This window comes from Trichoderma virens (assembly GCF_000170995.1).
Source record: "Trichoderma virens Gv29-8 chromosome Unknown TRIVIscaffold_3, whole genome shotgun sequence".
NCBI classification, from domain to species: domain Eukaryota; kingdom Fungi; phylum Ascomycota; class Sordariomycetes; order Hypocreales; family Hypocreaceae; genus Trichoderma; species Trichoderma virens.
The window spans coordinates 752,091-776,528 of record NW_014013746.1 but is presented as its reverse complement, the minus strand read 5'-3'; the positions used below and the strand labels follow the sequence as shown (position 1 = coordinate 776,528).

Here is a 24,438-nt window from a genome sequence, read left to right as displayed (position 1 = left end):
CTACGGCCTTAGGGGTGTTTTATATGTATTTGACCAAACTTGTGCCTGCATCCTCATATTCAAATCTGGGCATCGCGTGCTCTTTAATTGTCGCCATTGCGTGTTGTGCAATGTTCGAAATGGCTCAGCATAACGCTGAACACATGTAGATGATTCCAGTACATGCTCATTCGCCAAATACTGCTCCTCGCATTCGATTTCATCAGGTAGGGGATAGTCATTTTTTTGCCTTTCTGTTCCTACAAACAGGTTGATGTCAAGGATAGCCCCAAATTCTCTGGATCAAAGCTTTGCTTGAAAAAAGAGGAAGACACTTACGACAAGCTGTCCTGTCTTTGAAAACACCTTTCTGGGTTTGAACAAAGGCGCGTGCTTCTCCAACACATGAGCCAACCGTGCTCCTGTCAAAGGAGGCTGTTCTGTGCAAATAATTCCTCGAAATATGTCTTGATCTTTTCTTTTGCATCTTCGTATTTGAGAGATTGATGGGAGGACCGCAAATTTCGCGTTTTTGCAGCTGGAGGCTGGGGATTTCGCAACTTGTCATGATCTTCGCGTCCTGCTGTTCGGGATGAAGGATGACATAAAGTGGATGATGTAGAAATGATTACTACTAGGTATGGATAGGAACATCGCAAGCGGCTTGAATACCTAATGGCGAGGGGTGGATGACGATGCCAAATGAGGAACAATCAAGGCTGGTCACATTCAGATAGCATCGCGGTACTGCTTCTCGGTTGTGATTGATAGGTGCTCTGAAGCGGAGAGTTGGTTCAAGCCGGATGATTGCAGTCGCCAACTAGGTCGTGATGTAATGTAAATGTAAAACAATTGTCAACATGATGCGTGACTAGAAGTGGTGCAAAATTTTGGACCCAAAGCTCCAAGCGCGGCTGGTAGGAAAAGATTGAAGTGACAAGCATCAAACGTCCAGGGGCTGGGACGGGACTGAACACAGACAGCCCAGAATGATACCCGACTCCTATGAACGTTGCTGTTCTTGTCTAGGATATGAACAAACAGGAGCATGGGAAAACAGAGTGGATGGTCCTATTGAACCAGAGATGCTCTGTTCAGCAGGTGCACCCGATGGTCATTACTTGTACAGAAGGAAGAACGATTACAGTTAATATTACAATTAAAGACTGCACGCAAGTTCTGCAGAGTAGTATTGGGCTATCAGAGGTAGGCCATGATGTGCAATTCTGATTCAGGAGCTGCATATAGAGATGTCTAGCACTGGGTTGCCCCTGGACCAGACATATCAAGACCTGAGAGATGTGAATTAGCAAGGGGTGGTGCCCTATGGCCCAGACAACTAACTGTGATTTAGGAGCCTCTCCCATTAGTGACTCCTAGAAACCAGCTGCAGTGTTGTGAAGCCTTGGGGTGCATGCGCGTGTGCAGCCCACAAGTGCCTTGCAGTTGTTTTTCCAACTGCAGGCTATAAACCCCCCTCCCCCTCCCTCTTCTCTTCCTCCCCTCCTCCTCTTTTCCTCCCGCACTCTTCTCTTTCAACCCGACACAAGTGCCATCACAACTTGCATCTCCTCTCGAACCATCGAGTCGAAAGTTCTTTGAGTCATCCTTGCAAGCAAGGAAGGATCCTTGCTACATATTCTAGCTGGCTTCGTGACCTCCTCGTTTGAGAACTCTGCTCTGTCAACTTGGTAAGCCGGCTTCTATCCTCCAACCTCATTTCATCTTGCACGACTTCGCACACTTCCATCAAACTTCCATCTCTTTCATAACCATCATCAGCCATAGGACTGATGGAACTCACCCCTATCCCTCTTCCCTTGTCTACTGCGCTTGGCCATGCCCTCACCTTCTCGTTGTGCCATTTCATATTCTTCTGAATACTGCAAGCCAGATCTCTGGCATTCCCTTCAGTTTCCTTGAGGATCACAATGTCACATTCTTTTCTCCTCCATCAAATCGTGAAGAAGATGGAAGTCCCTTTCACGATGCTTCACATCTCCAGCGCGTCGGTGTTCAAAGGCCTACCTCCTCATTCCAAACAGACCTCTCAGTCCCCCATATACGACAACGGCGTGTTTACTTCTGCTAGCAATGAATTTATGGCTGTCTATTACCGTTGGCAGTACATATACTTATTGTTCATTGGGTGTCTGGCTGCTGCTCAGATCGTTCATAAAGAAAAGATTGGAGAATAGAAACCAAGTTCAAAGATAGTTTGACTGATACACTGAACAACAGGCATATACCTCAGTCAGATCTCTATTGCTGCAAGAGAATTATCAAAGAGCATCAGCAGAGCTGAATATTAGGAGCATCTCGATTACAAGCATTCTAGTCGCAGCAATGGACTCTGACGATGAGGATTGCCCTCGTAAGTGCTATCAAGCTTTAAAACAAAGTCAACAGGTACTAATACCCATATCAGGCTCTGTCACCCATTACGGGATGCTTGAGTCCAGGAGAGACCTCAAACGTCGAGGATTTCACCCTGATGTTACTTCGAGGACGCCGAGTGAGGTGGAAACCGACGCAATCGAATACCTCACGAATAAAGTCAACCTACCAGGGCGAAGTCAATATATTGCTTCTCAGAAAGCCCTACTTGGACAGGGAGGCGGCTATGGATATCGGAATAGGCCTCGTGGTACAATTATCCGCCGTCTCACCAAGGTGGGCATATTGAAAGCAACCAGATCCTTGAGACATCATGCTGATAACATGAATATATAGGGCCCCTGGTTTGTCACTGCAACGCTCGCCGAGAAGCCCGCCTTCAAAGAGGCAGCGAACCGCCCAAAAGATGTCCCAGCTGATCCCAAAGATGCACTGCCGATTGCACCTGAGATTGGAGCTGTTACAGGGCATATGTATCTTGGCCCAAAAATCATGCAAGATGTCTTCCGTGATGGCCACCAGACAGCCATGAAACTGTCTCTAGCTTCGAGCAAAATGTATAAGCTGGTCAGCGATAATGTGGTAAGTCGCCTTCTTTTGCCATAAAAGATCTCAAGGAGTGTCTGACAGAGAAATAGAACCGGTGGGACTTTTGCGCTATGGAATACGTTGTCAAAGTTCCCTCATCTGTAATGGTTGTCGTGGTTCCCCAACACACAGTCGGGGATATTCTTGAAGCTCAAAAGAGATACAAGTTGCAACTTAATTCGCCTGAGTGGACAGCAGCGCGCCAAAAGTTGGAATCCCAAGGAGATTTTGACAACTACAAACTGCGATCCATTGAAGTGGAGCAGACATTCTTTGAATGGGCGCAGACTTGGAGGATTGAATGCTTGAGGGCTGCCGGACCCTATTGGGTGACCAAGGATGGAGAGATTGATCCTCGAACCACTGACCGTGCCAAGGAGTGGTGGGATGAAGACAAACACGCCATCAACGTCATGGGCTCCCTCAAGCCACTGGACAAGATGTGGTCGGCAAATCAATTTGAGGGGACCGTTTATAAGCTGCATAAGATGCCCATCAGCCTCGCGATGGAGAGCCTTTTCAAATTGAGTGAGTGTCACGGGCACCGCCTTGATCATTTTGAAGCATTGATTCTAACAGTTTCTGCAGTGGTTGAACTGCATAGGGCCCGTTCTCACGTCGAAGTGCTGCACCTACACAACGTGCCGCTTCTCGATCGTCGGATGCTCGCCATCATGCTTCGTGGGTTGCCGCATGTGACCATGGTGGGCGTATACAACTGCCCTCTCATCCACTTTGGCGACGTGATTCCCATCCTGGATCTCATCTATGAGATTAATCAGGACCGGAAAGAGAAAAACATGCCAGAGATCAAGGCTTTTGACTTCTTTCCCTGTTTCAATCAAGGTATGCCATTTGCACACAAGAACGCGGCGACGTATGGTATCTCCTGGGAGCCGATCGCCATGGAGCTTGCCCAGCCTGGTTTCTACGGCATTATTCTTAAGGCCGTCATGAAATCAAAGGGAATGGGCCTTGACCTGCTGTTTTCCCCGGACCATGCATTCATGGACTACCTGGTCAAAGTGCCAAATCTCCCGCTGGGAGTCTATAGCTTTCTAGATGCCGTATATCGGTATCTGGAAGTGAAGAGGGATGATCGCAATCGTTGTAATCTGAAGCTCCAGGCCATCTACGACATGCTTAAACCAATTCGAATTGAATTGGACCCGTATGTGGCGGATGACTGGCCCAGATACTACATCCGAGAGATGGGCAAGACGTTCTTGTGCTGCTGCTCCTGCGGCTACGCAACTTTTAGGGAATTTTTCCCAGCCGGCTCGAAAAGGAGAGCGCTCAGGCACCGACAGATTTGCTGCGCCTGTCTTTTGCAAAAAGCCCTTGACGATGAGGAAGACCACTGGAAGACGCGGAAGAAGGACCTTCTGGATAAGCTTTGCCCTGACTGGGAGCCAAGCGCCTTCAACCAGGATGCACCTCTGTTTGACGGCGGGGGAGGACTAATTCGTCTTGAGTCCACCGAAACTGTACGCCCTCGGCAGGACCATCCGCCGTTTCTTGTTGATGGTCTTCTCCGTCTCGCTCCATTCTGGCAAGCCCTGGTTCGAGACCAGAAGCGTGTATACGACTCGCTGGCCCAACTCCCTAGTCTTGAGGATGTCGCTCTAGACTTGGCAACCGGGCGTCGGTGGCAGGATGCAGTTATCTTTGCCATCAAAGAAGATGTACTTCGTCTAGGTATTCTGGAGCTGAAAAGCAGTTACCAGCATGGCGTGAAGAGAAAGAGCATTCCCGCATATGGGACCACGAGAAAGGATGGCGGCGCGCCGGATCATCAAGATGAGCTCCAGCCTCCGGTTTTCGATGAAGACTGGGTCTTTTATGATCACAAAAATGCCCTGAGGTTGGCACTTTGGCTAAAGAAAAGGGACTGGTGAACAGCTCACGCCCTCTTTCTGGGGTTCTTTCTTTTCTGGCTCCTGCCCCGATTTGAACACTTTTCTTTGAACGACTTACACCAACATACCATTTTTTTTTTTCTTTCTTTCTTTTGCTTTGCTTACCGTCATGTCGTTAGCTGTTGCACTGCTTGACAAGGAGACGAGAGAATATCGGTGGGAGAAGGACAGGGGTAGACGAGCTGCGGTGAGGTTGAGAATTTGGGAGGAAGGAATCTGCTGAATCTGTTGGATCATCCCTGGCCACTAAGCCATTGGGCAAAGCTTTGAGGCTTTGAAGATCTATTGACGCTGAGCAACGCGTTCATGTATGAATGATATGTATGAGAACAATTAGTAGGTAGTCATAGGTAGTTCACAAATGGTTTTTATTGAACCAGATACACATATGCGCCATCTTGGTGAGACGGGCTGTGAAAGTATCTGGAGTCGAGACGAGGCCTTTCCTTCAAGGGAGTGATGATGGAATGCGCTCCTATATAGGCACTCAAGAGAACTAATCAATTTGGAGGCTTGATTTTTTTTTTTTTTTTTTTTTTGCGTATCAATTTGAGGAAGCATTTTCTCCTTTCCACGAATATTGAGTGAGGTTGGATGATGGTTGAAGTTCCCAGTGAAGCTCGACGTAAACGTGCACGTGACCTGCAACAGCAGATGCGAAGTCGTATCTTGCACCCAGAAAAAAACCGGCCGACGTCTTATCTCGCCCAGCCCAGCACAATCAGCACATCGACAATGGCATCCTTGCTGCGCACACTCTCTTTGACTGCAGGGCTTTTGCGCTCTTCTCAGGCTATCAAGCCGCTCGCGGCCGGCAGCTTTGCGACAGCATCGAGCCCGGTTTCCGCTTGGATGGGATGGCTCTCCAAGCCCGCAATTGGAGGAACTCTGCAGCAGACGCGGGGCATGAAGGTTCACAGCTCGGTCAAGAAGAGGTGTGAGCACTGCAAGGTGGGTTGAATTGGATTGATGTTTCAGCGAGTCTCTGCCATGGGAGAGAGTCTAAATGTTCCAATCTGCAGGTTGTTCGACGAAAGGCCGGCAAGCGACACAATGGATACCTGTACATCATCTGCAAGGCGAATCCTCGACACAAGCAGCGACAGAGCTAGGCGAATACCTAGATGTTTCTTCTCTTTTTGATGACGGCGATGACACCCGGACGAGTGGGCATTCTGTATATTATTGGCGCATAAACGGTGACGAAGGGAGCGGCGAACGAAGACAAAAAACACACACAACGGTCTGGCAAAAGCAATTGATAGACGATACTACGGCAATGGCTTCGAAGACATGGAGGACATGGCACGAGCCCAAATGCGGAATGGTTCTGGAAGAGCTTTCTTGCATGCTCGGGCAATGACGGTTCGACAGCCGTCGTAAATGTACAATTTATGTAGTGTTACATACCCCCGATATACCTCTCCATACTTTCCCATTCCGTCTTGCCTGTTGATAAAAGATATCTTATGTGAGACTTGTTTGCGAAGGGATCCAAGTTAGCAGAGGGGAAAATCTCCTTTACGCTGGGGGGAAAAAAGGCAAAAATGAACAGTGACATACGATATCTTGGACATTGCGATGCCGCTCAAACTCGTCCCGGGCATATTTGCGGGATTCAGCCCTTGTCTGAGCATCTGCAATGCGCCTGGTGCCTCGCCAGATGGTTCGGTATAAGGCCAGGGCTTTTGTCCGTTGGAGAAACTTTGAATTGGCTGGTTAGCTGCTGTGGCGAGACTTGGGAAGCATGGGTGCCGTCTGAGACATACATGATCGAGGCTTATCGTCGGTTTGAGCCGAGAGGCTGGCCGTTGGGTGGCATAGCCCCGGCTGAGGGGCAGCAGGCGGATGCCGGGATTCATCAAGGATTATTCATTGAATCAGAGTAAAACTATGGTACAAGAGAAAGGAATGTAGTTTTTGCAGTGGATTTCTAATCAGACGAGTAACTCAAAAAAGTTGGCGATATCTTGAGAAAAAGAGCTTGAGTCGGACAAACCTCGGGTAGCTGGTTGTCGATGGCTTCTATTAGTGAGGTACACCGACCTTTACGAGCTTGATCCAATTCATCATTTAGAGGTCTCAATAATCCATTACTTTAATTGTTTGATTGTAAGTTGAAGTCTGGAGGCTTTATCGTTGTAGAGTCGCCGGAGCTGCACTATTCGAGATTCGTAGCCTGTGGGAATATTTCCAGCAGTTTCGGGTTGGGCCCTTTTTGGCTCCATATCGATTTACACGGAACACTCTCTGGCATTTCTTTTTATGCTCCGTATATCCCCTTTTAGGTTCAATAAAGAAACGAAAGCTACACGCAATGAGTGAAGAGGAAAGAAGGGAACCGGGACTGAATCCTGGAAAATCTCATAAAATAAGTCCAATCGCTATAGCCAACGAGAAGACGGATGAAGAGTTCATCAGAGATTATATAAAGCCAAGGTACAACCCCCCCTGTCCATTGCACCGTATCAAAGGATTATACTAATTCGAGAATATCAAATTGTCCCGTAGCCAAGAATGGACAACATGGACGCACCCACTCACAGAGAAAAGCTACTCGCTAGACTTTCTATCGTCTCACGACCTTACCAAAGATGACTTCCGGACCTGCTTTGGCATCATCGAGACGACAAGCGGCGCGGATTATAAGAATTCGTCTGTGGGATGGCATCCCGGTATGAAGAAGAAAGAGATGAAGTCGCCGGATCTGCGGTACATACTTGTCAAGGACGACGGCGGCGCGGTCAAGGGCTTTACGTCGCTGATGCCTACGTTTGAGAACCATGAGCCTGTATTATACTGCTATGAAGTGCACTTGCTTCCCGAGCTCCAAGGGCAAGTTCCCTCTCTTCTTTCCATTCAACTGTCCTCTTTACTCTTCATACCGATATTTAAAGCTTACCTATCGACTTTACCTGCTAGATCCGGCCTCGGCAAGCATCTCATGAACCAACTCATCACCATCGCAGAAAACATCCCATCGACCAAGAAAGTGATGCTCACGTGCTTCACGAGCAACCTCAACGGCCTCAAATTCTACGAAAAACTCGGCTTCACTAAAGATGACTTTTCTCCTAGGGATCGGACACTAAGGGGTGGGAAAGTGGTGCGACCAGACTATGTGATTTTAAGTCGCGGGACTGCACATGGAGGCTTGGATGGGGAGCTGGATGATGAATTAAAGGGCATGAACTAGATTATATACAGATTCGAAATATTTAGATGAATTATACAACATCAAGTCCATGTATCAGCCGCAGCCTGGTCCTCTAAAGCCCTGATAGAGTCCGTAGGTCAGGCATAAAATTTCACAGCATGGCTCACAAAGTCTCTCGGAATTTTGGCATGCCCCTAGGGAGCCGCCTCTCTTTATTAAATTTATGAAATCATCATTCATGTCATCAAAAATGCCAAGCCTGCCTCTAGAATCATTGCTGGGAGGTCTTTTGTTTACTCGATAGCTTTCAAGCTTATCACCACACGCATCCTATACCCAAACTCCAAAAATCAAATTCAGCCTTCCCTTTTTTTCCACTCCTTTTTGTGCCAAACCCTATCCGCAATTCTTTTTCATCAATCATTCCTTCATGCGTAGAGCTTCTTCTCATACGACTCCATGTTCACGTTGCCCTCCAGCTGAGCGCTGGCCGTGCGAAGCTCAAATCGCAAGACACCATTGGCAGCACACTCCTGAAGCTCCTTCAGACTGCGCATACCGCAGTCCTGCATGGAGTGCTTGAGGCCAGCAGCAAGGTAGGGGACGAACTTGGAGATAGATCTGATTACATGTCAGCCCATGAATTCACGCGTATAAAAGGGGAGAGAATTGCGTGTCAAACTTACCCTCGGTGAGCCACGGAACCGGAAACACCCTGAGCAACCAAGACGCTGTCACCTTCAGAGAAGTAGCGAGCAGTACCAGCGTTGCTCTTCTGGCTGTCCTTGCCACCGCCACCAGCCTTCTTGTCCTGCATGGCATCAATGCTGCCCATGCCACGGTAGGCCTTGACCAGCTTTCCTTCGCGAGAAACGAAAGAAGTACCGGGAGACTCAGTGGTACCGGCCAGGAGACCGCCCATCATGATGCTGGAAGCACCGAGAGCAAGACCCTTAGCAATGTGGCCAACATTCTGGATACCACCATCGGCAATGCAAGGAACGCCGAAACGGGCAGCAAAGGTGCTGACTGCGTGGACAGCTGCGGCCTGGGGTCGGCCAACAGCCATGACCTCCTGGGTAATGCAGGCTGAGCCACTTCCCATACCAATTCGGAGACCATCAACACCAGCGGCAATGAGGCTGGCGGCCTGCTCGCGGGTAACGACGTTTCCGCCAATGACATCCAGGTTGGGGAACTCAGCCTTGATCCACTTGATCATGTCCACCTGGTACATGCTGTTACCCTGGGAGCTGTCAAGGATGACAATGTCAAGACCAGCATCAACAAGCTTCTGCAGACGGATCTTGTCCTCTGGGCGAGTGCCAATGGCAGCAGCACAGAGAAGCTGCTTGCTATCGGGAAGCTTAGAAGCCAAGGGGAAGTGCTGGTTCTTGGTCAAATCGGAGCGGGAGATCATAGCAACCAGGTTGAAGTCCTTGTCCACGATGGGCAGTTTGCCCTTCTTGGACTGGGACAGGATCTTGTTGGCCTCGATCAGGGTGACACCAGCGGGAGCAGTGATGAGCTCAGTGACCATGACCTTGGAGACAGGTGCGCTGTGGTCATCCTCGAACTGGATGTCTCGGTTGGTAACAATACCAAGGAGCTTCGAGCCGATCTTTCCGTCCTCTGTGTCATATTAGTCAGGATGCTGTCAATGTGCAATTTCGGACATCATTGAGAATAAGACAAGTGCTGGTCATAGAAACGGTGATCCTCAGGACAAAAGTCTTTTGGTGGAACGAAAGTTATAATTGATATGGTTTATAATCATTGCAGTGTGAAATGAGAGATGAGGAGTCAAGAGTGAAAATTTTTTCTTACCAGTAACTGGGAAACCTCCGAAGCCCCATTTCTCCTTAAGAGCCTTGGCCTCGCCGACGGTGGTGTCGCGGTTGATGACAACAGGGTCGAGGATGAAGCCGTTCTCGTAACGCTTCACCTTGCGGACCATGTCGGCCTGAGCATCGGGAGAGCAGTTGTGGTGAATAACACCCAAACCACCCTGAAGGGCCATGTGGATAGCCATCTCGTGCTCAGTGACGGTGTCCATGGGGGAGGACACGAAGGGAGTCTTGAGGGTGATGCGCTTGGTGATGGGGGAGTCGAGGGTAACTTCAGAGGCAGGGAAGCCAATGTAGCCAGGCAGGATAAGGAAGTCGTTGTAGGTCAGGCCACCGTGCTTGGCCGTGTCCATAAGCTCTTGTCTGTCGAGTCCATCGCGAGACTTGTATTCTCCCAGCACCTCAAGAGCGGTGGTGTGGTCGAGGATCTTGACAGAGCCGTTGGCGGCCATTTTTTCTTTTCTTTTCTGGTTTGGGTATGAAAAGATGAAAAGATAAAATGCAAAGAGCGAGGTCAAAGGCTGCGAATCAATCAAATCTAGTATAACTTGATCGTTGAGGAGCCTCTTTCCCGAGAGAAGAAGAGAAAAGAAGAAAAATTTTTGGACGTCTGAACTTTTTTTTATGGGCGCCACTGCGACAGGGACCAACAAGGAGGGGCACTGCGCCAATGCGGGGACTAGAAAATTCAATGATTGAAATCGATTACTACAACTGATGTCTAAGCAGTAAAAGTTACCGTTACCCTGCAACTTTTGGACCTCGCACGATTGTCGTTTAATACTAGAGCAGCCTATTCTGCTAGGCGTATTTTTATTCGAATAAATCCTGTGTGGTCTCACGATAATGCTTAACAGGGACATTTTCTTTCAGTTTGGAAACGTCACCATGGCTTTGTGCATGGTTGGAAGGTCTTCTTTGTATTATTTCCATATGAGGGTGTGCTCGTACTCCAATGGCCGTGAACGTCTTTAACCGACCCCACAAGTGACAGCCGGATAAGTGCGTGAAACGACTTGTTCACAGTTTTTGTTACCTGTTTAGGTCGACTGATAACAACAAGAAGGACTAGAGGTTTGATCATGTTCAATCAGTAGGGTACCAGGTAGGTACCAGGTAGAAGCCCGTTGTGGTTGCGCGTTGCCCCTCCATTAAGGTATAGTAGCTAAGCCTCTAGGTACATCCTGGTACCTGCACCCTGTCCGCTGCCCACCAGTTTGGCCATTCAAGGCTGATCCAGTACCAGTACGTCACTTCTCGATCGTTGTGGCGGAGAATCTTCGGTACAGTTTGCATGCATGTGCATACGCGGACTAAGCCATGCTGTCGGCTGAGAGATGGGGAAGCTGTGCAGAGTATGCGACCTTGAGATCTAATTAGCTCTTTTCTCCATTGCCAATCGAAGGCTGCGATTTGATTTGCCTTGCAAGGCGATCAACGGCCGCATCGCTCGAGTCTGTCAGCTCATGAGCTTGCGATAGCTACATGTACACTGTCGACCTTAGCTGGCCCGTGCCATCACCATCACCGGAGCACCAAGACGCACTTATAACCTCGAGAGCCCTTTGTCGACCTGCTTCCTGCTGGACAATGTCATGGACTTTGCGACACAATGTCTGACCCTGAAGACGCATCTCCTGCTGGAGAGCGAGTCGCCGACTTCGAAAACCGAGATCCTGCCGTAGGAAACGACGACGAGGCCGATGTCCCCCAGCTCGAGCAGCCAGACTCACCGGAAGACCCAAGCTCTGTGAATGTGGAAGAAGAGGAGAAGAACCATGTTATAGATGCGAACCTACTAGAGCCGCCTGTTCAAAATGGGGACATTTCTGAGATTACATCGGCGGATGCGAGCTCCATCGATGCGATCCCGCGGAGGGCGGGGAGTCCGATTGAATCCGTTACCTCTGCACCGGGAGATTCTCCGTCGGTTCAGGTATGCGATGCTTTCTGCATGGTTAGAGAAGCTGTCTGACAGGCATAGGGCTCGCGCGTATCCTCCCCAAGTAGCAGTGTACTGCCGTCGTTTGCCTCCCGTCCGGGCATCAGTAGTCCCACGCCGTCCTTCCGACCCTTCGATCGACGGTTCCAATCCCGAATAGCATCATTCAACACCCTCAGCCCTCGTCCATCGACTCCTACATTTGCGCCAAATCACAGTCGCCATGCCTCCTTTAATTCCAATTTCCCGTCAGACCAAGCCGATACTGACACACCGTCGCCCCCATGGGAGGTTGTGAGGTGGACAAGGCTGAAGAAGCTAAACAGCTATGCATTCTCGGAATCAGGGAGGCGTAATTTCGGATCCCCTACGTGTCTTGCCGTGTCTGCCTCAATTGTTTTGGGAACCTCTAAAGGAATAATCTTAATTTTTGATTACAGTCAAAATCTTAAAACCATCATAGGACCCGGCACCAAAGGTATGTGCTGGGTGGGGTGTGTAAGCTTGCAAGGCTAACTTTCATAGCTATCGAATCTGGGCCCATTACTGCTCTTGCTATATCGGCAGATCATACCATTATAGCCGGAGGCCATGCGAGTGGTAGTATCTTCACTTGGGACACCGCGCGACCCTCACGGCCCTTTCTCACAATCTCACATCTGGACGATTCTCAAGTACAAAACAGGACAGTCGATGGTCACATGCCTGAGGCCTCTGTAATCCATCTAGGGTTCCTGGGGACTCGACATACAGCTCTTGTGTCCGCTGATGACCGTGGAATGGCATTCTCTCATCTTGCCACTAGGGGTACCGGGCCGCTTGGAAGAACGGTCAAGACTACGAGAATATTAGGCCGGTATCCAAATGCGCCCACGCTGCCAGGCAAAACAATAAAGCCTAGCACTGTCCTCGCTTTTGCACCTCTACCGCTAGGAAATGTTGAGCGCACGACCGACAAGATGGGACTGACTGCCATGTTGACCCCGTATCTACTCGTCATTGTGTCCACGACCCCAGTGGCGCAGACCCAACACAAGTCAGCGCGCCCCAAGGACGTTCCAGCTCATAGCGCGATGACCGGTTGTTTGGCTTGGTTTCCTGCTGTGAGCCTCAAGGTTGCAGACACACACACTGGCTCGACCCTCTCAAAAGCGAAGCTAGCGTATTGTTGGTCTAATGTGCTTACAGTACTGGATGTGGATGAGATTCCTGGCGAAGATAGTGATCCGCCATCATTGAGATTTAAAGCTCGAAGCAGGTGGAAATGTGAAGAGGCTATTGCTGCGGTGCAGTGGCTCAGCCGCTCTGTGCTGACAGTCTTGACCATCTCCCAAAGACTGATTGTCCTTGAGGACAGAACTATGCGCATGACGGAAGCATTTGATCTATTGGAGAGATACATCTACCACACTGACCTTTTCTCCCAGCAGCTGCATAGCCTTGTGGAACATTTAGACGAGAATGATGTGTCCATGCATGGAGTTGTAGCCGATGCATTTTATATGAGCTTCAAGGCATACAAAGGGAGAATGTTCCTCTTAGGTTTCAACGATGTGGCTATAGGGGCATTATCAAATTGGGCAGATCGACTCATTGCAACAATGGAGCATGGTGACTACATAGGGGCTATCCAGCTGGCTACCTCGTACTACACTGGTGACACCAATAAACTGACAGTCGGCCTCCCCGATGATACTGAGTTGAGGCACAGCATGGTTCGCGACAAGATTATGGAGATTACGAGTGCCTCCCTAAAATACGCCTTTGCACAAAGGCAGAAGAACAAGGCGTCTGTGGATGATGACCATTTGAAACAGCTGGCTGAAACGTGCTTCTTGGCGTGTCAAACTGTTGGCAACACTGATTATCTGTTTGAGGAGCTGTATGAATGGTATAGCGATGCCGATGTCGAGGGAATATTTCTTGAAACACTCGAGCCTTTTGTCCTCGACCAGACCATCCGCATCGTTCCGCCCACGGTGGTCAAGGATATGGTCAGCTACTATGTCACCAAAGGCTGGGAAAGCAGGCTTGAGGAACTGATATGCCACATGGAGACTGCAACTCTAGACTTGGATCAGCTCACAATTCTCTGCAAGCAGCACAACCTGTATGATGCGCTTACCTATGTCTGGAATCAAGCTCTGCAAGACTACATTACTCCAATGATCGACCTACTTAGTCTCCTGGTCCCGTTGATGTCGAATGGAGATTCTATTCCCGACAATACGACGGACGATTATTACGGCGTCAATGCAGTCAAGATATTCCCTTATCTATCTTACACCCTCACAGGGCGAGTATATCCAAGCGGCGAAGTCATGGACGAAGAGACGGCGAATAGGGCCAAGGCCGAGATTTATTGGTTTTACTTTTCTGGAAAGACTATTTCATGGCCCAAGGGCAGCGGTAGAGAATTTCTCACAAGGACCGACGGAGAATCAGAGCCTGCATTCCCCTATCTGAGGATGATTCTCAAATTTGATGCCCCAAGTTTCCTCAGCGCCCTTAACGAAGCATTTGAAGATTCCTTCCTAAACGATTCTTCCGAGACACGACCCAACGGCAGCACCTCCAGGGCAGACATGCCCGAAGAGCAAATCTTTGGTCTGACAATTAACCGACAATACGTTTTATCCATCTTGCTTGACGTAATGAATCCCTCAGATTTTGCACCGGCAGATACCATCTATCTCGACATGTTCATTGCTCGAAACCTTCCCAAGTTTCCCCAATATCTGCTATTCTCTGGCACAACCTTGTCAAAAGTCCTCACCGGACTTTGCAACTACCCTGGCCCCGATCTTGCCGAAGATGCACAACTGAGCGCAGAATACCTGCTGTCGGTTTATCACCCTTCGGATATGCCTGCGCTGATGCCATTGTTCAAAAAGGCAGGCTTCTACCGAATTCTGAAACGAATATACAAGGTTGACAAACAATTTGGAAAGCTTGTGCAGACGTTCTTTGAAGATCCGGAGGACCAAGACTTGGTGTTTGAATGTATTGCGGAGTGCCTGCGGCCTCACAGTGAACTTAGCCAGAGACAGCAAGATGAAGTCTTGACCGTTGTCGAAAACCACGCGAGAGACTTGCTTGAACTAAGTCCCGAGCGCTCGGCCTCAACCTTTGCACTACAAACGACTGAACTGCACCAACATATTCTTAATTCTGCCGATGATGCCCCTGAGCTACAGCATGCTTATCTAAAGACATTGCTAGGGCCAGAAGATCCGCTGGTGGATGAACAGCTAATGCATGAGCGGCTGCTCGTTGAACGATATGTTCGGTTAATGTGTAAGTTTGACGCACAACACGTGTCAGACTATATTGGGCTCGTCCAGTCGGTCGATCTTCAGTTGGACAACTTATTACCCACCATGGAAGAAACGGGTGTGGTGGATGCAGCCGTTGTGCTTATGGCCCGGGCAGGACAAGTTGCCACGGCTATGGATCGATTAGTCCGTCACTTGGGTACGCTCGAATCAACTATGGAAGCCCTTTTGCGCTCATCCAGCACAGAAGGCGGAGAAGAGAGCAGTGCGCCGTCGTTGGAACCATCTGCTGAGGCTCTTCTCGAAAGCTTGCAGAATTATGTCCATGTTGGGATTTGGTTATGTCAGGAGCAGACAAAATCTACAAGGAGAGTCAGTGTAGTCTCGAAGAACAAGACTGGCCAGGAGAACTTGTCAGCAGATGAAGGCCTCTGGCTGAGCCTGATCGGTGCCTGTGTCCAAGTCACCCAAAATCTGGCCCCAGTTATACAAACCTCTGCGAGCAAAGGTGCCCTTGATGAGGAGAAGCTGTTGGCGAAGCTGCGATCGCTCGTGCAGCATACTTTCACCTCTCTTCTTGTTTCCACTTCGAGCCAAGCTTCAAATCAAACAAATGGCCAGTTGGGCCCCAATGCTTTATCAAGCACAGGGTCCAATCTCTCGTTCTTACGAATATTGAGAGCGTTCCTCACAAAGGCAGCAGCATCATCACCAAGCTTGGCGGATCTTCGCAGCGTGCTTGCATCCATATTCTCGGCTTACGCATACGAAGAGTCTATCCTTCGTCTATCGAACCGCCTCTTAGAACGAAGCCTGTTCACAAGCGTCGACACATCTGTCGAACTTAGACAGCGCGGGTGGAGGCCGCGTGGTTCTACATGTGAAGCCTGCGGCAAAAGAGTCTGGGGTCCGGGCCTTGCCGGCACGACAGTTTTCGAGGCTTGGGAGGACAAGCAAGCAGCTGAAGAGGTGGCGCGACATCAGAGGCAAACGCAAATTGCGGAACGAGCCAAGGGCCACGCACGAGTATCAGATCGTAGGAGCAAGGGAAAGAGTTTGGACATGCGACCGTCGAGCATGCTTATCGAGCAAATCGCTGGAAAGTCCAATAAGGATCAGGTTCTAGGGCCGCTCGTCGTACTAGCCTGTCGGCACATTTATCACCAAACCTGCCTAGATGCGCTACAGGAGAAGCAAGAGAATGGTGTCCTGCCTAGGGAGCTGGATTACAAGTGCCCTATTGATGGATGAAAAATACGGGAGAGTTATGCGTTTCTATATACCAATGTGTACATAGCAGCGAGCAAAGCAATTGTGCGAGAGGTGTCAATGTCTTGTTAATCATGGCGAATTGAGATAGCGGCTACTGTTTTTGGAATATGAATAGACAAGAGATATGAAGTTGACGAAATTAATTTCAATGAGAATCTCGATCAGAATGCTTGAATTGAGGTGTGGCGTTCGCTCTGCGTACCTATCTAGGTGCTGCGATCAAATGTGGCGGAGGTAGTGCCGAATCCCGTATCCCGTGTCTACCTATACCTTAATTATTAGTGGTCTGTCCATCTTTAAACTGTCGCAACTCTACCAGCTCCAGCATTCTCAGCCAAGCAGGCATTTCACCATGTCTGGCACCGACGAGGACGACTTCGATGGCGAATATATATCCGACAACCAATCCTCGGGCTCTTCGGACCAGGAATCGCCGCCGCCCCTGCTCTCGCAGAACTACTTCGCGCCTCCATTCTACGGCCGACCACCCACGCCTTTGCCTCCATCTCCATCTCTGACCTCGCTGCTACGACCGTCTCGCCCAACAACTCCAGATGCCTCAGACGACGACATTGCGCCTGTTCCGCGCACGGCGCCCAGGGTGCCGACGTACGAGTACTATGGCTTCGTGCTGTATCTGTTCAGCAGCCTGGTCTTCCTCATGTATCTCCTCTGGAGCTACCTCCCGGCGCCAATCCTGCACGCGCTGGGCATCACCTACTACCCGGACCGCTGGTGGGCGCTGGCTGTGCCCGCGTTCCTGGTCATGACGCTATGCTACATCTACGTGGCATTGGCGTCGTACAACCTGGAGATTCTGACGGTGCCCATGACGAGCGTGGAGACGATTGTGGACGGGGCGGGCAAGTTGGCCGTGATTGATTCCAAGGGCCGGCTCAAAGGGAGCAACAAGCGGGAGAGGAAGTGCGAGAGCAACGGCAAGCTGAGGTGGAGGGAGATTTGGAACGAGGGGACAGATGCGGTGCTGGATATTCCGCTGGCGGGAGTCTGCGAGGTGCTCTATGGGGAGGGGAGGGAGCTGTCTGATAGCGACGAGGGGATGTAAGAGCTGGTGTAGATTGGAATTATTATTGTTTGATGGCTTATATGATGGCGTTATTTTGGCAAACAAGCGGGCAATGGATTGAGATGTTTGTATCTACAGCCGCTTAGAGGATACCCATGAGTGATAAGGTTAGCATGAGTGTTGACTTTTTGGAATTAGAGAGGAGTTGCAATGTCTCATGAGGCGAAGAATATAGAATATACATTTATAAAATTACTGTGTCTAACGATAAACACGGAATCTCCGTACCTGGAATTAATAACCTATTCCAGCTTCAACCTAAAGACTGGAGTTGCACATGTTGATATTCAAACATGCTGAGCCCAAGTGGTTTAGCGCCAACTTGTAGCGGCGCACCCCACTACAGCCTTGCAGTAAAAAAGTTGCACGGCTGAGCTACAAAATTTCTACATACATACAAACCAGCAGCCAAAAATATCCATCCATATCCTTGGTAAACCAGGCGCAAACCACGACAATTTCTCTTTTTGTCGCGCCTCTCCCACAATGGATATCCTCAAGGTCCTGTCGCGCGGTACCAAGAAGAGCGCTAAAACCTCGCTCTCAGGCGGCAGCGCCGTGGGCAAACTTCCCTCGTCGGGAACAAAGACCAACCCGCAGCTCTACCACGACGAGGTTCGCGGCCACAAGCGGAAGCGCGATGTCGAAGAGCCCGAGAACAAGCTTCCCGAAGCGCTGCCGGAAGTCGACTTCTTTGCGCCCAAGGACGTTGCCGAGTCGAAACCTGCACAGGCCGAGAAGAATAAGGGCAAGCGGGCGGCGAGCCCCGTCGCTGAGGCGGCCAAGTTGCTGAGTCCGGATGAGTGTCGCCAATTGCTGCGATCGCATCGACTAAAAGTTACGCTGTTGTATAAGCGAGAGGAGCAACACAAGGTCAAGAAGTCTAAGAAGAAGAAGGCCGTTGTTGAAGTCAAGAAGGACAAGAAGCCGCAGTTGGCTCCGCAGCCATTGGAGTCTTTTGGCCAGCTGCGAAGCACATACAACCTCTCTCGAAGGGTGGCGGAGAATCTGTCATACCAGGGCTATCGAATCCCGACAGAGGTCCAGATGGGGAGCATGCCGCTGCTCATTCGGCCTGATGTGGCCTTGAATGAGGAACAAGGGCTGGAGAAGGGCGTTGACTTGCTGGCTGTTGCGCCGACTGGAAGTGGAAAGACGATTAGCTTTCTTGTGCCAACAATCAACAATATCATGAGGAGGAGGGCGCAGGAAAAGCTGCATGGTATTCATGAGCTCGAAGCCATCGTCATTGTGCCGACCCGAGAGCTTGCCCACCAGATTGTCAATGTTGGCAACCAACTGGTGAAGGGAACTGGAATAAAAGTCGTCGGCATGAGAAAGGGCATGGTTCTTGCTGCTGAGAGCCAAGACATTGGCGAAGACAGCTCGGACGAGGAGGAAGAAAAGGCGGAGGAAACTGACGAAGAGGACGAAGAGGAAGAACACGATGGAAAGCCGAAAGTGGTGTCGAAAGTGGACATTTTGATTACAACGCCTCTTCTGCTGCTCAACTTCCTAACGTCTGGGTCAGCAAGCACACAAAAGGTCTTACCAACCGTCCGCAATCTCATTTTGGACGAGGCCGATGTGCTTCTCGACCCGTTGTTTCGCGAACAAACTCTTGGTATCTGGACGGCCTGCAGCAATCCAGACCTTGGACTCTCATTCTGGTCCGCAACGATGGGCTCTAACATCGAGACGCTGGTTACGGAAAGGCTGACCTCACGGGCCGAGTCTCTGGGTATTTCCCAAAGACCACTGATTCGCTTGGTTGTCGGTCTAAAGGATACGGCCGTGCCAAATATTGTGCACAGGCTGATTTACACTGCAAGCGAACAGGGAAAGCTCCTCGCCCTGCGGCAACTCTTGCGGCCTACTTCGAGCATCGATTCAGGACCGCCATTGCGACCACCTTTCCTCGTGTTTACGCAGACTATTGATCGAGCTACTGCTCTGCAAGAGGAGCTCAAGTACGATATCCCGCTCGAGGCAGGCGGCTCGTCTAGGATAGCTGCTTTGCACAGTGGCCTTCCCGATGCAGCTCGAGCGGCCATCATGCGCAAGTTTCGGGCTGGCGAGATTTGGGTTCTCATCACGACCGATGTTTTAGCCCGAGGTGTTGATTTTGCCGGCGTCAACGGAGTCTTGAACTACGACGTGCCTGGCTCGAGTGCCGCCTACGTGCACCGTGCAGGAAGAACAGGGCGCGCTGGCCGAGAGGGCGGCATCGCCGTCACATTCTATACCAAGGAGGATATCCCCTTTGTTAAGACTGTGGCCAATGTCATTGCCGAGAGCGAAAAGCAGGCCGGCAAGACAGGAGACGAGGCCGGGGTGCAGAAATGGCTGCTTGATGCTCTGCCAAACGTGGGCAAGGATGATAGGAAGAAGCTCAAAGAAAGGGGTGTTGAGTCGAGGAGAAGCGGGAACAAGGCCAAGATTACCTCCAAGAGCGGATATGAGCGGCGCAAAGAGCACAACAGGAAGGGTGCTATTGAGGGGAGCAAGAAGAGAAAGATGGAGGCTGATGATGATGAGGATGCTGCCAAGGGCAAGGGAGATGGCGAATGGGGCGGGTTTGACGATTAGTTTCAGTACGATATCCAATATATACAGTATAAATCTTGTGGATCTATTTGGCAATCAGGTCTATTTCCCTCACCATATTGTACAAAAATTCTCCTCAATACTCTTACATAGTATATACCAAGTAGCTATACAATCCGCGTATTCCTAGTCTATTCATGGGAATCGTAGCGTCTATTTCTCATTACTCTTTTCCTCAGCTGACAGTCCAACTACATTTCGTAATGTGCCGAAGCTCAAACAGTCGCTGATGCGGTTGGCGCCCGAAAAGAGCATCACCAAACGCTCGACACCGCATCCCCAGCCACCAGTAGGGGGCAGGCCGTAGTCGAGAGCCTTTACGTAGCTTTGGTCAAGCGGGGAGGCTTCCCACTCGTCCTCCTCGACTTCGACGACCTCTGTGTTGGCCTCGGCGTCATTGTCTAGGGCCGCTGGCTCTGCGAATCCTACAGTGCCGTCGGGCTTGTTCACAAGGCTGCGGTGAACGGCGAGCTTTCGTTTCTGCTCCTCCGGGTTGTTCTCCTCTTCGTACATGTTGGCGAGCTCTCGGCCGCCGATGAAGAGCTCTGCCCGAGCAGACACTAGCTGGTATGTTTTCGGGCAAAGGAAACTCTTTGCCAGGGGCGACATGCAGGCGGGATGGTGCGTGATCAGGATAGGCTCCGTGAAGGACATGGGTTCCAGATAAGTCGCAGCGAGTCGGTCAAGGAGCTTTGGTAGAGACGTGGGCACCTCGCCGGGAACCTCAATCCCTGAAAGCTTCAGGATGGCGAGGAGCTCGGGAAGGGCGCCATCTTCCGCAGTGAGCTTCGGGAAGCGAATCCTAGTGGCTTCCTCCAACGCAGGGATAAATTCCACTTGCTTGAAGGGCCTGGAGAACTTGCTGAGGTCGATAGGTGGCAGAGTAGTAAGCTGTGTGGATATCAGCTCTTGAGAGTGCTTCGCAAGGCTGTATATCAACTCCTCCGTCTCCTTGATGAGGTCTGGCAGGTTGGTATAGGCACTATAGAATTCACACATTGTGAACTCGGGATTGTGAGTGGCATCGACGCCCTCGTTTCGGAAAGCAGGGCCCATTTCAAAGACCTTGTCCACACCTCCAATGACAAGGCGCTTCAGCCACAGTTCGGGCGCGATTCTGAGAGCAAGATCTTTGCCCCGGAACTCCGTGGCTCGGGTCACAAACGGCCTTGCAACGGCACCACCCGCATTCTCGGCAAGAATTGGTGTTTGGAATTCAAGGAATCGCTTGGAGTGGAAGTGGTCCCGGATCTGCTTCATGATCTCGGCCCGCAGTCTTAGGACATCGACGACATCTCGATTCACCAGCATATCGACATGGCGCTCTTGCATCTTAGTCTTGGGATCCGTGAGCTTCTCAGGAACCTGCTCCATGGATGGGGACAGGAGCTCAGGCAACTCTCGAGCCTCTAGCGAGAGCTGTCCCGTGTTTGTACGAGTGGCAACTCCGGTGACCGCTACCAATTAATTAGCCTCGGAAGAGACAGGAAGAGGAGCTTAATAGGCCTACATATATGGTCTCCGACTTGAATCAAGCTTTTAAGAAGGCGGAATTTATGAATATGTGAATCTTGCTCTGAAGCAACCTTGCTCTTGTTGATCATGATCTGAACTTTTTGGAACTCGTTGGTAATGTCGAGGAAGATGAGCGAGCCTCCAACGACGCGCTTCGAGCGAATCCGCCCAGACAAAGTGACAAGCTCGTTCGAAAGCTCATCTTGAGACTCTTGCAAAAACTCAGGGACGCTCTTCCTAATGGACGACGATTCTAATCGAGGATAAGCCTCGGGGTATAGCGGATCCTCGCTCTTCTGGTCCTCTTGCAGCTCCTTCTGGCGATGTCTCTTGAACGGTGAGACCTCATGCTCCTCCTGCTCCTCCTTGACGAACCTCGAAGACTCATTAATCCGAATGCCAGACTTGGCGGACAGAGCTCGGGTCGATTGTCTGCTCGGAGCCCATCTCCATGGTGCAGTTATAAGTGCAGCTCTTGGGCCATAGGACCTTGAGCAACTATTCAACGCAGCAGACTGGCGTGCCAGTCTTATGCAGCTGGCGGACCTCATCTCTTCTGATCAGAACAAATTAGCTTTTGCCATGAGGTAAGGGCTAAGTTCCAAGAAGTAAAGGAAAAAAATTTAAGGATCAGTAAATAGCAAGTTGTTTATCTCCAACAGCCGAAGCCGTTTCAATCGCAGCGGTTCTGAAGCGAGAATGCAGGTTCATCATGATGGAAAGGAATTGAAAGAAGAAAAAATACTCTTGTACTTACAAACATAGCGACGGCACTGCACCATATGCCTCACGTGCAACTCAATTGCAGGTATAGATGCAATGCACATCCAAAGATCTGGAGTCCAGATGCTTTGCAGGATGCAAATTTGTGCCTCGTCCAGACAGTGTGGGCGATATTTATTTTCTTTTTTTTTTCTCCAGCGCCGAGCTCCCCCGTAATTGGAGACACCCCGCCAAATGCATGCCGCTCACTGGCTGAGCGCAACACCAAACCAGGCCAGGCTGAAATTTATTCCGACGCGCCATTCCTCTTGTACCTCCAACCTCCCTCGCAAGCGCGACGTTCCCACTAGACGCAACTTTGGGCCATCTCGACCAATTGGCCGTTATCACGAGCAACGCAATCATGGCCCAGCAGCCTTTGCCCACGTCGGCGCAGCCAACCGACATTTACGGCGGAGGTGCGTGTGTCACTGCCTTTGACAGGGCGAATTGGGAGAAAGTGAGCAAGACAGCTAATCATGTTGGAGTGCAGATGAGGTCTCTGCCCTCGTTCTCGACCCCGGCTACTGCAACACGCGAGCAGGCTTTGCCGGCGAAGATGTTCCCAAATCAATCCTGCCGTCCTTCTATGGCCACATCACCAGCGACCCTCCCCGAGACCTGTTTGGCGATGAATGCATCATCCCGCGCGGCGACTTCGAGGTCCGCAACTACATGAACAAGGACAGCGTCGTCGAGGATTGGGATGTCGCCGCAAAGATGTGGGAGTTTATGCTGGTCAAGCGTCTGCAGCCCGAGAGACAGACACATCCGTCCAAGAATGGATTGAACGATGATGTGAAAGATCAGGACGGCGAAGGAGATGTCGCGATGGAGGAAGTCGAGGGCCAGGAAAAGCCTCTGGAGGAATTCCCTTTGTTGATGACAGAAGCTCCCTGGAACTCACCCAAGGCGCGTGAAAAGGCGATTGAGCTTAGCATGGAGAGCTGGGGAACGCCGGCTTTCTGGTTGAGCCGGACACCTGTGCTGTCCGCCTTTGCTGCTGGCAAGGCTACTGCCCTTGTCATCGATATCGGCGGCGCAAATACCTCCGTCACAGCTATCCACGACGGCATGGTTCTCAAGAGATCTATTCAGCGATCACCCGCGGGTGGCCTTTGGCTGTCTTCTCAAATCCGCAACATGTGGGAAACTTCCGAGCCCAAGGTCGACTTGATCCCGACTTTCATGGTTGAGAACAAGACTCCCGTGGATGCCCTCGCCCCCGCCCAGGCACGACTACGCGAATTCCCGTTCAAGATCCATGACTCCTTCCGAGCGTTCGAGGAGGAGCGGCTGCTGACCGAATTCAAAGAGTCAGTCGTCGAGGTTTGGCGTGGTCCTGGACGATATGGTGCCGCTGGAAACGAGGAATACATCAAATCACAGCCTGGCCGCGTGTTTGAGATGCCCGATGGCTACAACCAGATGTGGCGTGAGCAGCGATTCAAGGTAGCTGAGGGAATGTGGGATGAGAACGCTGGATACCCCGTTCCAGAGGCAGAGCGTCTCACCAAAGCTCAGACCATTCCAGAGCTTATCCGTTCTGCTCTCAACGCCATTGATGTTGATCTTCGGGGCAATCTTCTTGCCAACGTTGTGGTCACAGGCAGCACAAGCTTGATCAACGGCTTCAACGACCGACTAAACAACGAGCTGACGGCCATGTATCCCGGACTGAAGATCAAGATCCATGCCGCCGGTTTGTCGAGCGAGCGTAGGTTCGGTGCCTGGATCGGTGGCAGCATTTTGGCCAGTCTGGGTACTTTCCATCAAATGTGGATATCCAAGAAGGAGTATGAGGAAAACGGACCGGGCATTGTTGAGAAACGATGCAAATAGAGGATATAATTCCTAATCTTGGGGGCTATGTTTCTGGTGGAGGATAATGGCGTACGGAGTTGGAAGAGAGATAATGCTATGCAACTACATGTATTCTGAGAGCAGAGGACACTGCAACTCAAACTTGATCAGACATCCGAGACATGTGTAGATCTTAAAAAGCTACTTTATGCAACATGATAAATAATGGTCTAGCTATGTAAGCCAGAGGCGTATCGCTTGATCAACCACCACTCGATAATTCTAGCC

General features: G+C 50.5%; 9 protein-coding genes across 9 annotated transcripts; 6 read left to right on the top strand and 3 right to left on the bottom strand.

The window, feature by feature from the left end:
* Nucleotides 1–2,325: 2,325 nt before the first annotated feature.
* Nucleotides 2,326–4,862, top strand: TRIVIDRAFT_198283 (uncharacterized protein; the record flags this gene model as incomplete). The annotated part of the gene is made up of 5 exons (XM_014104040.1): nt 2,326–2,353; nt 2,408–2,652; nt 2,713–2,958; nt 3,015–3,492; nt 3,553–4,862. 5 exons carry the CDS (start codon nt 2,326–2,328, stop codon nt 4,860–4,862), a joined length of 2,307 nt encoding a protein of 768 aa, XP_013959515.1.
* Nucleotides 4,863–5,735: 873 nt separating this feature from the next.
* Nucleotides 5,736–5,995, top strand: TRIVIDRAFT_144795 (uncharacterized protein; the record flags this gene model as incomplete). Its single annotated transcript, XM_014104039.1, has 2 exons — nt 5,736–5,834; nt 5,906–5,995. The coding sequence occupies 2 exons, from the start codon at nt 5,736–5,738 to the stop codon at nt 5,993–5,995; spliced, it is 189 nt and encodes a 62-aa protein (XP_013959514.1).
* Nucleotides 5,996–6,285: 290 nt separating this feature from the next.
* TRIVIDRAFT_144408 (uncharacterized protein) lies at nt 6,286–6,745 on the bottom strand (the record flags this gene model as incomplete). The annotated part of the gene is made up of 3 exons (XM_014104038.1): nt 6,286–6,360; nt 6,447–6,587; nt 6,653–6,745. 3 exons carry the CDS (start codon nt 6,743–6,745, stop codon nt 6,286–6,288), a joined length of 309 nt encoding a protein of 102 aa, XP_013959513.1.
* Nucleotides 6,746–7,200: 455 nt separating this feature from the next.
* TRIVIDRAFT_144179 (uncharacterized protein) lies at nt 7,201–8,079 on the top strand (the record flags this gene model as incomplete). The annotated part of the gene is made up of 3 exons (XM_014104037.1): nt 7,201–7,322; nt 7,395–7,748; nt 7,806–8,079. 3 exons carry the CDS (start codon nt 7,201–7,203, stop codon nt 8,077–8,079), a joined length of 750 nt encoding a protein of 249 aa, XP_013959512.1.
* Nucleotides 8,080–8,212: 133 nt separating this feature from the next.
* On the bottom strand, nt 8,213–10,447 carry TRIVIDRAFT_85092 (uncharacterized protein; the record flags this gene model as incomplete). The annotated part of the gene is made up of 3 exons (XM_014104036.1): nt 8,213–8,661; nt 8,727–9,672; nt 9,868–10,447. 3 exons carry the CDS (start codon nt 10,337–10,339, stop codon nt 8,469–8,471), a joined length of 1,611 nt encoding a protein of 536 aa, XP_013959511.1.
* Nucleotides 10,448–11,499: 1,052 nt separating this feature from the next.
* On the top strand, nt 11,500–17,442 carry TRIVIDRAFT_189136 (uncharacterized protein; the record flags this gene model as incomplete). Its single annotated transcript, XM_014104035.1, has 4 exons — nt 11,500–11,823; nt 11,872–12,307; nt 12,355–16,336; nt 16,719–17,442. The coding sequence occupies 4 exons, from the start codon at nt 11,500–11,502 to the stop codon at nt 17,440–17,442; spliced, it is 5,466 nt and encodes a 1,821-aa protein (XP_013959510.1).
* Nucleotides 17,443–17,949: 507 nt separating this feature from the next.
* TRIVIDRAFT_54793 (uncharacterized protein) lies at nt 17,950–20,052 on the top strand (the record flags this gene model as incomplete). The annotated part of the gene is made up of 1 exon (XM_014104034.1): nt 17,950–20,052. The coding sequence occupies one exon, from the start codon at nt 17,950–17,952 to the stop codon at nt 20,050–20,052; it is 2,103 nt and encodes a 700-aa protein (XP_013959509.1).
* Nucleotides 20,053–20,233: 181 nt separating this feature from the next.
* TRIVIDRAFT_2608 (uncharacterized protein) lies at nt 20,234–21,917 on the bottom strand (the record flags this gene model as incomplete). The annotated part of the gene is made up of 2 exons (XM_014103786.1): nt 20,234–21,527; nt 21,581–21,917. Coding segments are annotated over 2 exons (1,631 nt in total), but the record flags the coding sequence as incomplete, so codon positions are not given.
* A 718-nt stretch (nt 21,918–22,635) lies between these two features.
* On the top strand, nt 22,636–24,418 carry TRIVIDRAFT_85089 (uncharacterized protein; the record flags this gene model as incomplete). The annotated part of the gene is made up of 2 exons (XM_014104033.1): nt 22,636–22,766; nt 22,841–24,418. The coding sequence occupies 2 exons, from the start codon at nt 22,712–22,714 to the stop codon at nt 24,187–24,189; spliced, it is 1,404 nt and encodes a 467-aa protein (XP_013959508.1).
* Nucleotides 24,419–24,438: the final 20 nt, after the last annotated feature.